The 16,487-nt window shown below is 47.8% G+C and overlaps 1 protein-coding gene across 3 annotated transcripts in view; it reads left to right on the top strand.

The window, feature by feature from the left end:
- DYM (dymeclin) overlaps nucleotides 1-16,487 on the top strand; it is a 241,093-nt gene that overhangs the window by 7,410 nt on the left and 217,196 nt on the right. For all 3 annotated transcript variants that reach the window (XM_083354838.1, XM_083354837.1, XM_083354839.1), the window contains exons 2-3: nucleotides 8,767-8,809; nucleotides 14,425-14,619. In XM_083354838.1, the coding sequence (XP_083210964.1) occupies nucleotides 14,480-14,619 (140 nt within the window). In that variant the 5' untranslated portion in view covers nucleotides 8,767-8,809; nucleotides 14,425-14,479. The remainder of the gene's footprint in view (nucleotides 1-8,766; nucleotides 8,810-14,424; nucleotides 14,620-16,487) is intronic.

Genomic DNA, 16,487 nt, shown 5'->3' with positions numbered 1-16,487 from the left:
GACCGACATCCTCCTGTTTCGGAATATCTGCAACTTCTGCATCCTCCTCACTTAATTCTTCTGCTTCATCAGTTGCTTCGAGGTCTTTCCCGCCGGGTTGTACCTTGGTCAGTACTGATTGGAAAGTTGCTCCTGGGTCAGGCTTGGACTTGGGTTAGGCTTCTGCAGACGGACTGTAGGTTTGCATTGTAGCATTGACCCCCTGCGGAAGCCGGGCTGGGTATTCGGTTTGGAATGTTTTGATTATCCCTTGGTCAAGAGGTTGAATTCTTGAGAAATAATAAGAATAGTAATAATAAGGAGGAGGAGGAGGGGGGGACTTTAGAGGTCATCTAGTCCAGCCCCCTGCTCAGGCAGGAAACCCTATACCATTTCGGACAAACGGCTGTCCAGTCTCTTCTTAAAAACTTCCACTGTTGGAGCATTCACAGCTTCTGGAGGCAGGTAGTTCCACTGGTTAATTGCTCTGACTGTCAGGAAGTTTCTCCTTAGTATTCCAGGTTGCTTCTCTCCTTGATGAGTTTCCATCCATTGCTTCTTGTCCTGCCTTCAGGGGCTTTGGAGAACAGCTTGATTCCCTCTTCTTTGGGGCAGCCCCTGAGATACTGGAAGGCTGCCATCTTGTCACCCCTTAGTCCTTCTCTTCATTAAAATAGACATCCCCAATTCCAGCGACCATTCCTTATATGTTTTAGCCTCCAGTCTCCTAATATTTGGAGGCAAAAATTTCAGTTTCACTTGGGGATAGCTAGGACAATTGTCCATTGCAAGTAGAATGGACTTCTTCTTCTTCTTCTTCTTCTTCTTCTTCTTCTTCTTCTTCTTCTTCTTCTTCTTCTTCTTCTTCTCCTTCTCCTTCTCCTTCTCCTTCTCCTCCTCCTCCTCCTCCTCCTCCTCCTCCTCCTCCTCCTCCTCCTCCTCCTCCTCCTCCTTCTTCTTCTTCTTCTTCTTCTTCTCCTTCTCCTTCTCCTTCTCCTTCTCCTCCTCCTCCTTCTCCTCCTCCTCCTCCTCCTCCTCCTCCTCCTCCTCCTCCTTCTCCTTCTTCATTTCTCGATGAATACCTCTTATCCACTCCTCAAATGGGGCCCCAGTCAGCCATGCAGATTTGTTAGATTTCCAGGTGACGGGAAGGTCCTTGCATGAGGGCGGCTTTGCCGATTTAGCAGTCCTCAAAGGTTTTAGCTGCTTTCTGTTTAAGCAAGCAACGCTAGTACTTTCAGAGCAGAACTGTGAAACGTTCTCTAGAAAGTTTTCCACTCTTACATTTGTCACCCTTCATAACGAGTCTCCTGTCGGGTGTCCCCTGGAAAAAGAGTCCACACTTGTCAGCATTAAAGATGTCGTCATCTTTACTGCTGAATCCACGTCAAAAATATTGCGTTCTTTGGAATTCTTTTTGAAAGAAATTCATTGATACCAGTTCTGCATTTCACCTTCCTTGCCCTTGTTGCATTGTGGACTCAGCTGGCGAAGTTACAGAGAGTGAATTCATGCCGGGTGTCAAAGTCCAGGTGTTTAAGGCGCAACTGACAGAGGTGGCCAATACAGAGAGGCTGGCTTTCTGTTGTGTACATGTAGGGTGTGTCTGGTCTACGAAAATTAGGCCAGCTTAGGGAGATGGTCAACGTAGGGAGGTGGTGAGCTACGGAGGTTTTACCGTATGTCTTCTTGTTACACACCTATTTTCTCCACCCTTCGATTCCAGTCTAAAGCCTTAAATATACTGTGCAGTAATTTCATCGTACATCAATTCCTTACACACCAAAATGTGTACGGAGCATCTATTTTCAAATTATTACAGCAGCCATGTCCTTCTCCCATGGCTGTTTTGAACATCTGCTTTTCACTGTCTTCACATGTAAGACCATTTCACTCTGTATGTATCGGAGCACCTCTGAATACAGGGTATTCAGTTCAATACCTGTAGCGTTTTAGCTAAAGAGGATACTAACCATGACAAAGATACCTGGGTGGAGAATAAGTTCCAGCGACAGTAGATGCTGGTAGGTAAAGCCATATCCCAAAAGGGGATGGATGGATGGATGGGCTCATTCCGTTCGTTCGTTCGTTCATTGGTTCATTCACCCATTCTAGAAAGTGACATTAACACAAAGTAGGCTGCCCGTTGCCAAGATCTTGGTAATATCTTACACCTCTTCATTTGTTCAAGCACCTAATAACAATAAATCTTAGCTTGACAATCTAGACTGGACTAGACTACACTACACTATACTACTATTGCCAGTACTACTACTACTAATAATAAGAGTTGGAAGGGACCTTGGAGGTCTTCTACTCCAACCTCCTGTTCAAGGCAGGAGACCTTATACCAGGGGTAGGCAACCTTGGCTCTTTTATGATTGGCGGACTTCAACTCCCAGAATTCCTGAGCCAGCATGGCTCAGCATAGAAACCTCTCCCTTCCCCTCAGCATGGCTGGCTCAGGAATTCTGGGAGTTGAAGTCCACCAATCATAAAAGAGACACATTTGAAGACCCCTGCCCTATACCATTTCAGGCAAATGGCTGTCCAGTCTCTTCTTAAAAAATTCAAGTGTTGGAGCATTCACCATTTCTGGAGGCAGGTTCTTCCACTGGTTAATTGTTCTCACTGTCAGGAAACCGTCTTCTTTGGAACGAATACTAGCTACTATTTGAAGATGTGTGGACTTCACATCCCTGGGGAATTCTGGGAGTTGAAGTCCTCACATCTTCCCGTTGCCAAGATTGAGAAACACAGCAAGAGTCCAATTCTGGTAAGAGAAATTCAAAGGAGGATGGAGAAATGACTTGAAGCTAATATTTAGCTGTCTCCCCACCTCACACTACAGCGTGATAAACTATGGTTTCTGCATCAGTTCACAACATAAATCCCATTCTAGTTTAACTCACAGTATGTGTACATAACGTAGCACAGGGGTCTTCCAACTTGGCCCTTTGGTGACTGGTGGACTTCAACTCCCAGAATTCCTTAGCCAGGCACATGTGCCTGGCTGAGGAATTCTGGGAATTGAAGTCCACCAGTCATCAAAGGGCCAAATTGGAAGACCCCTGAGGTAGTACTTTCCTTGCTGCCGTAACAGTTGTTAGCAAAACCATGGAAACCGCGGGAGGCCTCCCCGTGCGGCCCCCCCCCGGTTCCCTCAAGTGACTGAGACTTGGTGGTCCACAGACCTAAGTGTTCATTCCCCATTTGCTGTAAATAAAATTTTAGAGACTAAAAATTGGATGAATAAATCCTTCCTCCCACCCTCCCCTCATCCTGGCAGAAATGACGTCCACGGGCCTTGTGGCTGGTTGCCAAGGGGGCCCGGCTGGCATTCCTGTGGCTTCCCAGCCAAAATGCCCCACGGGAGATCTTGTTGCAGCAACGTGCTTTCTGGGCTGAATTTAGGGGAAAAAAGAAAAAAAAACTCCAAAGGAAGGAAACGGGACTCATGACAGGAAGCGCTGATTGATTCAAGGTGGCGCTTTTTATTTAGGGTTGCTTGTTCAGGGATGCGGTTCTATCCCTTGGCTACAGCCAACTTAGTACCCACAGTGATTCACTTAACAGCTGTGGCAAGAAAGGTCGTAAATGGGACAAAACTCACGTAACAAATGTCTCACTTAAGAACAGAAACTTTGGGCTGAATTGCGGTCGTAAGATGAGGACAACCTGTACTTAGCTCTTTAACTCAGCCATAATCGTTAGGGAATGGCAGCAGGTGCAGGAACAGAGGGCCGTATCGATCTCAGGGAAGGCCTCTCCGCTACTTGCAAGCGGTGAGGCGTTCCGACCCTCTTGTTCTACCCCGAGGTCCCGGGAGTGAGGATGTGCAGCCGCCTGAGCTCCAGCTGGTGTACCTGAATGCCAGGTCTGTCGTTAATAAAGCTCCTCTCGTCCGTGACTTGGTCGAGGGTGAGCAGGCGGACCTGGCTTGCATCACGGAGACTTGGTTGGGTCCAGAGGGTGGTATTCCTCTGGCTGATCTCTGTCCACCAGGTTTCCGGGTGCTACACCGGCCTCGGGCTCAGGGTAGGGGTGGGGGAGTGGCTGTTGTCATGAGGGAGACCTTAGCTCTGCGGGAGGCCACCGTTCCGCAGATAGTCGGGTGTGAGTCTCTCTTCTTGAGATGCGGCCCTGGTGCACAGTTGGGCTTGCTGCTGGTGTACCTTTCGCCTAGTCACGCAGCAGCAGCCCTGCCTGAGCTTCTCGATGTCCTCTCTGGGTTGGTGGTTGAGTTCCTGAAACTTATAGTTTTGGGGGACTTCAATCTACCATCTCTGGGAGGATCATCTGAGTTGGCTCGGGAGTTCATGGCTTCCATGACGGCCATGGACCTGACGCAAGTAATTTCAGGACCGACTCATGAGGGAGGCCACACCCTTGACCTAGTTTTCTTATCTGGTCGGTGGTTAGATGATCTTGGTGGGGGCTCTCCAATTATTATGCCCCTGTCATGGACCGATCATCATCTCCTGCGGCTGGTCTTCCGTTTTGCCACCCCCCGCCGTGGGTGTGTGGAACCAGTTAGATGGTACCGCCCCAGGCGCTTAATGGATTCCGCGAGATTCCAGGCAGCGCTGGGGTCCCCACCTGCCTCCCCCACTCACAGCTCGGCAGATGCCTTAGTGGAAGCTTGGGAAAGGGCAGCCACTGAGGCTCTTGACCGAGTTGTACCCTTGCGGCCCCTGACCCGATGCAGATCCCGTCGAGCTCCATGGTTCTCCGCGGAGCTCCGGGAGATGAAGCGCCGGAGACGGGGCCTAGAGAGCGGTTGGAGGTCCAGCCGATCCGAATCCGACCGATTGCGACTAAGAACCCATATTAGGTCTTATCTCGCTGCGATAAGGGTGGCGAGGTCCAATCACTTCGCTACCCTTATCACGTCCGCAGATAATCGCCCGGCCGCTCTGTTTAGGGTGACTCGCTCCCTCCTTAATCAGGAGGTGAGGGAGTAACCCTTGCAGGGTCGTGCCGAAGAGTTTAACAATTATCTGTCGGACAAAATCACTCGGATTCGGACCGGTTTGGACTCCGACTGGGCAGAGTCTGGCGATCAGGACGCGGGTGGTCTTGTCGATATCACTTGGGAGGAGTTTGATTCTGTGACTCCGGAGGAAGTGGACAGGATTATGGGGAGACTGAGCTCCACCACATGTTTATTGGACCCGTGCCCTTCCTGGCTGGTTTATGCAGCCCGGGAGAGGACACGCAGCTGGTTCCAGGCAGTTATATCAGCTTCTTTGAGTGAGGGTAGCTTCCCTGCCGTCTTGAAAGAGGCAGTGGTGAGGCCCCTCCTCAAGAAGCCTGCCTTGGACCCAGATGTATTGAACAACTTTCGTCCGGTCTCCAACCTTCGCTTTCTTGCGAAGGTTGTTGAGAGTGTGGTGGCGCATCAGCTCCCTTTGGTCCTGGATGAAGCGGATTATCTAGACCCGTACCAATCGGGTTTCAGGCCCGGGCACAGCACGGAGACGGCATTGGTCGCGCTGGTGAATGATCTCTGGAGGGCTCGGGACAGGGGTCATTCCTCTGTTCTAGTCCTATTAGACCTCTCAGTGGCTTTCGATACCATCGACCATGGTATCTTGCTGCGGCGTCTCAGGGGATTGGGAGTGGGAGGCACGGTTCTTCAGTGGTTCTCCTCCTATCTCCTGGGACGTTCGCAGTCGGTGTTGATGGGGGGGCAGAGGTTGACCGCGAGGCCTCTCACTTGTGGAGTCCCTCAGGGGTCGGTCCTCTCGCCTCTCCTGTTCAACATCTATATGAAACCGCTGGGTGAGATCATTTGTGGCTTTGGAGTTGGGTATCATCAGTACGCTGATGATACCCAGCTTTTTCTTTCTACCCCAAACCACCCCAGTGATGCCCTCAACGTGATGTCCCGTTGCCTGGAGGCGGTTCGGGTCTGGATGGGGAGGAACAGACTTCGACTCAACCCCGACAAGACCGAGTGGCTTTGCATACCTTCATCCCGGGTCTATTCGGATATTCCATCTCTTTCTATGGGGGGTGAATTATTACCCCCCGTAGATAGGGCTCGCAACTTGGGAGTCCTCCTAGATTCGCGGCTTACCTTGGAAGATCACATGGTGGCCGTGACTAGGGGGGCTTTCGCCCAGGTTCGCCTGGTGCGCCAGTTGCGGCCCTATCTAAGCCGGGATGATTTATGCACGGTCACTCACGCGCTCGTGACCTCTCGTCTAGACTACTGCAACGCTCTCTACATGGGGCTTCCCTTGAGGACCACCCGGAGGCTCCAACTGGTACAGAATGCAGCCGCGAAAGTTGTGTTGGGAGTCTCCCGATACTCCCATGTGACACCTCTGCTCCGTGAGCTGCATTGGTTGCCAGTTGTCTTCCGGGTGAGATTCAAGGTGCTAGTAATGGTGTTCAAAGCCCTCCATGGCAGGGGGCCGGAGTACCTCAGGGAACATCTGCTGCCGGCATCAAGCTCCCTGCGCCCTGTGCGTTCCCACAGAGAGGGCCTCCTCAGGGTGCCACCGGTCAGAGAATGCCGTCTCGTGGCCCCCAGGGGGAGATCCTTCTCTGTGGGCGCCCCGGAGCTATGGAACCAGTTACCGGTTGAGCTCCGGACGGCGCCCGATCTGCGCTCCTTTCGCCGCGATCTGAAAACATACTTGTTCGAGCAAGCCGGCCTGGCCTGAGGGGGGATTGGTGGGGTTTTTTTATCATTTTTATTGGGGTTTTTACTATGTATCTATTGTATTTTAATCGGGCATGCATTTAATTATCTTTTAATTTTTGTACATTTCTGTGTTTTATTCTTGCCCTGTACACCGCCCTGAGTCCTCAGGGAGAAGGGCGGTATAGAAATATTAATAAATTAAATTAAATAAAATAATCAATGTTACCAGTAAAAATAACATTCACACTTGCAGTTCTGGAAAAATGGTATTCAAGATATTTAAATATGTCAATCATGTGGCTGATATAGTGAATCTAAGAGGCATCAGAACTGCCTGCATCTCTGTGATATTGCAGTAATTCCTTACATGCAAAACAGAAGTGGTATTTCTTTGTCTGTCTGTCTGTTTATCTATCTGTCTGTCTGTCTGTCTCTGTCTCTATATATACACACACACACACACTATATCATCTTTCTATCTACGTACACACACATACGCATATACACACTATCATCTCTCTCTATACACACACACACTATATCTATCTACCATCTACCTAAGTATGTATGTATGTATGTATCATCTATCCACCACCTAAGTATCTATCTATCTATCTATCTATCTATCTATCTATCTATCTATCTATCTGTCTTATCTGTCTTATCTGTCTTATCTATCTATCTATCTATCTATCTATCTATCTATCTATCTATCTATATCTCTGTCTCTCTGTCTCTTTCTATACACACACATATACATACGCACACACACAATATCTATCTACATCTATCTATCTGTGATCTATCTATCTATTTATCTATCTATCTACCATCAGAGTATCTATCTATCTGTCTGTCTGTCTGTCTATCTATCTGTGTCTCTGTTTCTCTCTCTCTCTCTCTCTATATATATATATACACACACACATACACTATATCTGTCATCTATCTGTCTACACACACACACACACAAATATACACACGCACACACACAATATCTATCTATCTATCTATCTATCTATCTATCTATCTATCTATCTATCTATCTATCTATCTACATGCATGCATGCATACATACATACATACATACATACATACATACATACAGTGTGTGTGTGTGTGTGAATTCTCCTGCCAGCAAGGCAGTTGAAGTCCAGACCTCTTCAAATGAAACCCTGGTGTATATAGAGCATCTAGAACGCTAAATGCATAAACTCCTAGAACAGGTTTTAGATGCAGTGCTGTCTACAAAATTTAGTCTGCAATTCTAGGCGTGTAATTTGGATTTAATTTGTAATATATATTCAACAGTTCTTGCTATACATTTTAAACTAAACTCTTTGAAGCTTTTTGTTTTTTTTCTTTTTGGCCTGAGGTTGTATTTCTTGGTACCACGGAGCAAAGAGGAGAGTTAAAAGATGCTGGATGTTAATAACCAACACATTTCAATCACCAAGCTTATTTTTTCCACAAAGGTAGAATGACTTTATTGTAAAAATTGTTCACCCTCCATTTCAGGGACTAGCAGCCTATTGGCAGCCTGTTGCTCACAAACTAGTTTTGAAAAGTGGTTTAGCGAACAAGTTTGGGGCTGTAAAATTAAGATTTGGGGCTTGGAGTCTAAAACAGTGTTTCTTAACCTTGGCTGCTTTAAGATGTATGGACTTCAGTTCCCAGAATTCCCCGGTAAGTGTGAAAAACGGCCATAGGTCACTTTTTCAGCACCGTTGTCACTTTGAATGGTCACTAAAGAAATGGTTGTAAGTTACGAACTGCCTGTAGGGTAATTTTATTTGCCGCTCCTCTGTGGATATACCCAAGCAATACAACTTCCTTGTACAATATGGGAGATGTAGAGACACTGCAGTGGATACGTTACTTAAATTAGCTTCTGGAATTCTTTTATAGGTCTTTGACACTTTCACACCGGTGGCTGATGGCATTAGCATTAAACTGCTTGCATCAAGGATGCACTAGAGTGTAAAAAAAAGTTTCTCATTAGCCATCTAGCAATTGTGGATGGTTTGTGAGGATGACCTGCATACAGATGTTGACTGAAATAATGAGCAGTGAAAGCTTGAGCTTGCTGCTTGATTAACTCCATAATACCCATCTGTTGTTCTCTCCTACAGGAAGACTGAAATTCAACAGGCAAGACAATTTGGAGTTCAGAAGGTAAGAAAGGGTTAGGGTTTTTTGGTATATATAAAAGTTTTGTGATATTCAAATAGGATGTTTGTATAAGAAACATCTGTCCATTGCTACGTTGAAACATAGCAATAAAATAGCATGTTTAAGGTGTCTGTTGAAATTAAACGTTTACTTTCCGGCTTTTTGCAGGCTTCACAAATTTATTGTTGGCTTTCTGTTCTAAGTAGCCCGGCCCCTTTTATACTTTACAGAAAGCAAATAAGTGAATTTCTCACTCATATTCTCTCAAACAATTCTGTTAATTTAATCTGCCGGAATAGTGTTATGTTTAGCCGTATGCTTCAAGAGGTGTGCCACAGTGTTTTTGTACACCCTGATGATTGATTTGGGTCCCGAAGTGGTTTAAAATTCTCCCTCATCATTCCAGATACAATCTTCTCCAACTTCAAATATTTTCTTCCTTTGAACCTCACCCAAAACGTGAGAAAAATGCAGCAACTCTTGCTTATCTCTGTGTCCCGTTTAACAGAAGAAGCAAAGTTTGGCATTATTGGCTTTATTCCTGCACAGAAACTCATATTGGTTCTTTGCTTTCCTTTAGATCAGGGGTCTTCAGACTTGGCCCTTTTATGTCTGGTGGACTTCAACCCCCAGAATTCCTCAGCCAGGCACGCTGGCTGAGGAATTCTGGGAGCTGAAGTCCACAAGTCATAAAAGGGCCAAGTTTGAAGACCCCTACTTTAGATCAAGGGTCTTCAAACTTGGCAACTTTTAAGACTTGTGGACTTCAGTTCCCAGGGTTTGAAGACCCCTGCTTTAGCTGGAAAAGAATTTGAGAATTACACAGTCCTAGCTGAGGGACCAGCTCTGTCCAAAGACTGTTCCGTGGTCCTGTGGCCGGCATAATTACATGCCGAGGCACAGAGAATGCTGTTACCTTCCCACCAATGTGGTACTTACCGTATTTATCTACATGCTTTCAAACTGCTAGGTGGCCGGGAAGCAGGGCAGGAATGGGCACCCATCCCATGGCGCGGTGCTTGGGTTTTGAACTACCGACCTGTCGATCAATAAGCCCAGGGTCTCATTCTTACGGCTTGTTGCAGCATCCCCATGGCTATGCAAACCAAATTTGGGTACTTGGCAACCAGCTCGCCTTTATGACGTCTGAGTCCTGCGATTGCCACTTGCCACTTTCCCTGCTAGCTTCTGACAAGCAGTGTCATTTAACAACCACACAAACCCCTTAGCAGCTACAGTGGCTCACTTATCAATCATGCTGGAAATAAAATAAGGCGCGACTCACTCAAGTTTCCCCCTGCCTTGCTTAGCAGTTCCTAATATCGACATATTGTTGTATATCAAACAGTGGCCTCCAGAATGTAAGGAGGATTGTGGCTGTGTCCTCCTTTTCCACAACAGTTAAATTTTTTGCAAGATTTCCTGCAGACCCGAAGGCCTGTCAGAAGAAATTCCTTGAATATTACCGATAGTTAAAATGTACACTAGCCCGAATAGGAGCTCTTCGTTTTCCAGTAGTTTTCAGTTTCAAAGATTAACCTGCAAAGATAAACCATGATTTCCTGGCTTGCTGTGAAAATTGCCCCTCACTGAAATTTCACCAAGAATGGTTAGCTTATTGTGTTGCTGGAACCCGGATCTTGGTTTGCTCCTCCCAAACAAACTCAGATTTGTAACGAACTGCATTAGCTTAACAGTTAACTGCGTTAACCAGCAAAGTTAATGAAGGGTGTGGAAGCAAAATCACAAGCCGCAGTCACGGGATGTTTTGTTTAACAAACTGTGGTTATTCATTTAATGCCTGAATAGGAAGTAAGGTTGAAGGCTGTCACGGTCACATGGTTTTCCACTTAGTGACCATGGCGCTTAGTAATGGAGTTGCTTGTCCCGATTGTAACCGCTAAGCGAGGACTACCTGCGCTTGGAATCCCTCCCATTTTCGTAGGAATCCTGTTTTAAATTGTGCTGCCCTGAACTGGACACCGTCCTCAAAGTGGGACGTGGGCAGAGGTGATTTCAGCTCATGCAGCCTAAAACTGCCCTTCCTTTCCCCCCCCCCCGTCGTTTGGCATTGCTGTCTCATAATTCAGTTTATAATCAAGTATTATAATAGTTCATATTCAGTTTACAATCAAGTGTAATGATAGTTATTATATATTATGAACTAAGGAGAAACTTCCTGACAGTTAGAACAATTAACCAGTGGAACTACCTGCCTCCAGAAGCTGTGGATGCTCCAACACTGGAAGTTTTTAAGAAGAGACTGGACAGCCATTTGCCTGAAATGGTATTGGGTTTCCTGCCTGAGCAGGGGGTTGGATTAGATGACCTCCAAGGCCCCTTCCAACTTTATTATTATTGCTGAATTCCAAATCCTTAACATTAACAGCCAGCTATTAACTTTCATCCCACGCCTGTACATTTTATTTGTGGTTGCCTAACTGTGGAACCTCCCACTTGCCTCCTTTAAATTTCAATTATTTCAATTATCGTAGGCCTCCTGGTCCAATATGGCAATATAGTTTTGATTCCCTGTTTTCTACTTGTAGTCCTTGACTTACGACCGCAGTGGAACCCAAAATTTCCATTGCTAAGCAAGACCGTCGTTAAATGGGTTTTGCCCCATCTTACGACCTTTCTTGCCACAGTTAAGTGATTCACTGCAGTTGCTAAGTTAGTAACAGGTTGTTAAGTGAATCCGCCGGAGCGCCCCCCCCCCACTGCCAGAAGGTCGCAAAAGCAGATCACATGTCCCTGGGTCACCGCTACAGTCACAAATACCCGCCAGTTGTCAAGCAGCTGTATGCCCTTAGGGCAGTTCCTGCCTCATGGGTGCGACCTGTCGCCTGTTTCCATACTCCCCTTAATGACGGGCCCAAGCTTTTGGACTCCGAGAGGTGGTTGGGCTTGGATAGGGGCCTCGAGTTAAGACGCGCTAAGAGGCCCCTGATCGGATTTTTAGCCGGTTATTTTAAGAGGTTAGGGAGGGGGAGGGAGGGGGGGTGGGGAGGGAACCTGTAACCGGCACTCAGTCTGGACCTGTTAGAGGTCCCGACGGGACGGGGTCGGGGGAGGTGGCTGCTGGCGCTGGGAATGTGGGGGTGGGGCATCGAATCCCCACGGCGATAGGGTATGGCAGCAGGTGTTTGCGCGGAGGGTCATATCAACATCTGGGATCGCGCCCCCGCTATCTTCGAGCGGTGGCGCGCTCCGACCCTCCGGTTAGCACCCTCTTATCCGGGGATGAGGGTGATCAGGCCCCTGAGCTCAGGCTGGTCTATTTTAACGCTAGATCCGTAGTTAATAAAGCTCCCCTCATCCGTGATCGGATCGAGGAGGAATGTGCGGATCTAGCGTGCATCACGGAAACTTGGCTGGGCTCGGAGGGAGGGGTGCCTCTCACCGAGTTATGCCCGCCGGGTTTCCGGGTGCTGCACCAGCCACGGGCTCAGGGTAGGGGTGGTGGGGTGGCAGTGGTTATTCGGGAGACTTTGTGTCCCCGGGAGGCCACCATTGTCCAGATGGCCGGGAGTGAGTCCCTCCTCTTGAGGTGTGATCCTCGTGTTCAGTTGGGCTTGTTGCTTACATACCTGGCGCCCAGCTGTGTGGCTACAGCCCTGCCCGAGCTGCTCGACACCCTCTCAGGGTTGGCGGTGGAGTTCCCCAGGCTTATAGTCCTGGGTGACTTCAACCTGCCTTCACTGGGAGGGTCGTCGGAGTTAGCTCGGGAGTTCATGGCTTCCATGACAGCCATGGGCCTGACCCAGGTTATTGAGGGCCCGACTCATGAGGGGGGTCACACTCTCGACCTGGTGTTCCTGTCTGGACAGTGGTTGGATGATCTGGGAGGGGGTTCTCCATCCATCCCCCCTCTGTCATGGTCAGATCATCACCTCCTGAGGCTGGTTTTCCGTCATGCCATCCCCCGCCGCTGGGCGGCGGAGCCGACCAGGTGGTTCCGCCCCAGGCGCCTAATGGACCCAGATCGGTTCCAGAGGGCGCTTGGGCCTATACCTATCACCCTTACCCACAGCCCAGTCGATGCCCTGGTGGAGGCCTTCTCGGTGGGAGCGCCTGCCCTCTGGAACCAGCTGCCAGTGGAGCTGAGAACTGCCCCCGACCTCCGATCATTCCGCCGGGGCCTGAAGACCTGGCTCTTTGAGCTCTCGGGCCCAGGCTGAGGAGAAATTTTTAATTTGGGGTTCTTTTTAATTGAGTACAGGGTCAATTTAATATTTTTTAATTTGGTTCTTAATTTTTGTATTTTTGATTTTAATTCCCTGTAAACCGCCCTGAGTCCTCAGGGAATAGGGCGGTATATAAATATAACTAAATATAAATAAAATATAAAATATAATATAAATATAATTTTGATCATGTGACCCCGGGGGAATGCTGCGACAGTTGTGAGTGTGAAAAAGTGACCTATGTCACTTTTTTCAGGCCCATTGTAACTTTGAATGGTCGTTAAATGAGTGGTTGTAGGTCGGGGAACAGCTGCACGGCCAGATGGTTCTGTTTTTCACCCTTTTTCCCCATTCCTCGGTGATCCCGCTCCGTTCGACGTCATTTTCAGGTTATGCTAATCTCGAGTTAGTAACTGTCCGTTGCAGTAGATGCCATCCTTGCTAGTGAACAAACTGAATTTCTCATGAAATTGTACAGTTTGTGTCACTAAAACCACACATTACAGTGTGGAAAAATTATACTTTCATATTTGAGTGATCCTTGGCGCTCTGAGCTGGCTTGTTTTCTTGCAGACGTTTCATGACCCAAACTAGGCAACGTCATCAGTACCGTTGGGCAGCTGGGTCGTGAAACGTCTGCAGGAAAACACGCTCAGAGAGCACCACGGACCCCACAATAGTCCTCCTCCTCCTCCTCCTCCTCCTCTTCCTCCTCCTCCTCCTCCTCCTCCTCCCACAATCTTCATTCCCTTCTGGCACTGAAGGTGTTACCTAGTCAGGTAATGAAGTATCCGCAAGAAAACAACCCAGCTCAGAGAGCACCAGGGATCCTTCGTTTCAACCCTGAGCTACGAATGTTTTCCTTTATTGCCTTTCATATTTTCTGCTAAATACTTGACCTTAATTTCTCCCCCAAGGGACGCGGTGGCTCAGTGGCTTAGGACGCTGAGCTTGTCGATCGGAAGGTCGGCAGTTTGGCGGGTCAAATCCCGAGTGCCGCGTAACAGAGTGAGCGCCTGTTACTTGTCCCAGCTTCTGCCAACCTAGCAGTTCGAAAGCACGTCAAAATGCAAGTAGAAAAATAGGGACCACTCCGGTGGGAAGGTAACAGCGTTCCGTGCGCCTTTGGCGTCTAGTCAGGCCGGCCGCATGACCACGGAGACGTCCTCGGACAAGCGCTGGCTCTTCGGCTTTCAAACGGAGATGAGCACCGGCCCCTAGAGTCGGAAACAACTAGCACGCATGTGCGGGGGAACCTTTACCTTTACCTAATTTCTCCCCCCCCCCCAGAAAGCGTCTTGGGATTTCTGATTTGGTGCTCTGCATTGTGGTTTTATAACATTTGTTTTTATGGCACTTCGTATATGTTTCCAAACACACGCGGTAGGTGACGGCGTTATTGCATTCTCCGTTTCCTCAATCTGACTGCAGGCTTTTCGTCAATGACGTGAAACCCTTGAAAAGGGCAGACTGGATTAAGGAGAAGATGGGAGCGGCAAGCAGCAGCATCCGTGACCTTCCGGAAAACGAATATTTAAAGAAACTGACGGGACGAGAGGCCATCTCTGAGAATGACCCCTTTTGGAATCAGCTGCTTTCTTTTAGCTTTACCGTCCCAACAAATAGGTAGGTGTGACACATCGAACGATAATATTTAGTCACGAAAATAGAACGAGCAGGTTCTGCAATAATGCCGTGCCATAGAGTATCCACCTTGTTAACTTTGAAGACTCTTTTTTTCCACTGTGACTCAAAATGTACTGTGACACACACACACACACACACACATATGAGCTTTGGTGTCATTTTTGTGTAACTTGGCACTTTCGGCTGCCGCTGCTGTTATTATGTTAGGGTTATCCTTGGGATGGTGACCCTGTTTTCTTGGTTGCTTTCCTTCTTTTGAGAGCGGCGCATGGGAAATTCACTTTAAGGCGTGCCAGGAAAATGACAATAAAGGTTATATTAATCTTAATGAAATTCTCAGGATTCCTAGCTAGTTGAAGAAAAAGTCTCTTCTTGGGCAAAAGCCCCACGCCTGGCCGGCCAGCGCAGCAGAATTCTCCTTTCTCCTGCTTATCGTAATTTAGGTCATCGCAAAAAGAGGTTGGTCAGCTTGACTTGCTTACGCAATATACTTGCCCTAAGTTGGTGGACATCTTTGCAAACACTTTCGGAAGGACTTAGAACCACAGTTGAGCCCGGGTTTTCTGTTGCTAAGCAAGGCAGATGTTAAGTGAGTTTTGCCCCGCTTTACAACCTTTCTGCCACAGTTGTTAAGCGGGACACTGCAGTTGCGAAGCGAGTCTGGCTTCTCCCGGTGCTTGCTGGAAGCCATCTGGGAAGGTTACCAGCGATGATCACAGGAGCCCAGGACTGCACGACTGTCATAAATACAGACTTGTTTGCCAAACACCCCAAATTTTGATCCCGTGTCCGTGGGGATGCTGCAGTGGCCGTCAGTGTGAAAGCTGGTCGTAAGACCCTTTTTGCAGTGCCAGTGAAGCTTCCTGTCGGAATGAGTAGCAAGCCATAGTTTGTTGTTGTATCTGAATTCAGCAGGCGGTGTTTTCCACATGGCGCTATGCTCCCCCATGAAGATAGAGCTACAAGGGGTGTTTTTTCATTCACCCAAGCAAGAAAGTTTCCAATTTCCTCCCTTGTTTAAAATCAGAGAGGAAGATAGAAACGTGCAAATTAAATTTGTTTTCGCTCCTAAGAGCAAGCCGTACTTTGATATTCCATCTGAAAGCGCCCGGTCTGTATAAGCCAGGGGTCTTCAAACTGGACCACTTTAAGACCGGTGGACTTCAACTCCCAGAATTCCTCAGCCAGCCTGAGGAATTCTGGGATTTGAAGTCCACCAGTCTTAAAAGTGGGCCAGTTTTGTGACCCCTACATTAAAGTATGATGAAGGTCAATAAATGAAATTGGGAGTATTTGTTTTCCTGCCTTGCTCCTGATACTAGAATCCAGATTCATCCCATGAATGGTTAGTGGAAGATTCTTTAGATAATGCTTTAGATAATGCTCAGTGAGCCTGTGAACTTCCCGGCTCAAAATCGTTCTGTGTGATGACTGAAGTGTGTACAGGAGGGGATTTGATTACACGGCAGCCTGCAGATTGTTCGTGTCCAGACAGCAAACCTGCAGCCCTTTTTCAAATGCTTCCTCCTCCCCCACCTTTTAGGATGCCTGCTTTAGGTGCTAATTACAGGGCTAGTCCTTGTCTTAAGGACCAGTCACTTAAGTGGCCGAAGTTATGATGGATCCCAAAAATGCCACTCACAACCCAGGTACAAGGTTCTGATGTTCAGCCAACCCCCCCCCCGAGTCACATGACTGCATTTTGGGTACCCAGCAAACGGCTCGTATTTGCAGCTGCGTCTTGTGATCATATGACCACAATTCACTGTGTTTTGGGTAGAAACTGACGTTTTTGTTTTCTTAGCAACTGCAGTGTTTGCTTAACGACTGCAGCGTTCACTTTACAA

Source organism: Vipera ursinii, assembly GCF_947247035.1.
Source record: "Vipera ursinii genome assembly, chromosome: 2".
NCBI classification, from domain to species: Eukaryota; Metazoa; Chordata; class Lepidosauria; order Squamata; family Viperidae; genus Vipera; species Vipera ursinii.
Note: the sequence above shows the minus strand (reverse complement) of the source record. Positions and strands in the feature narration are given on the sequence as shown.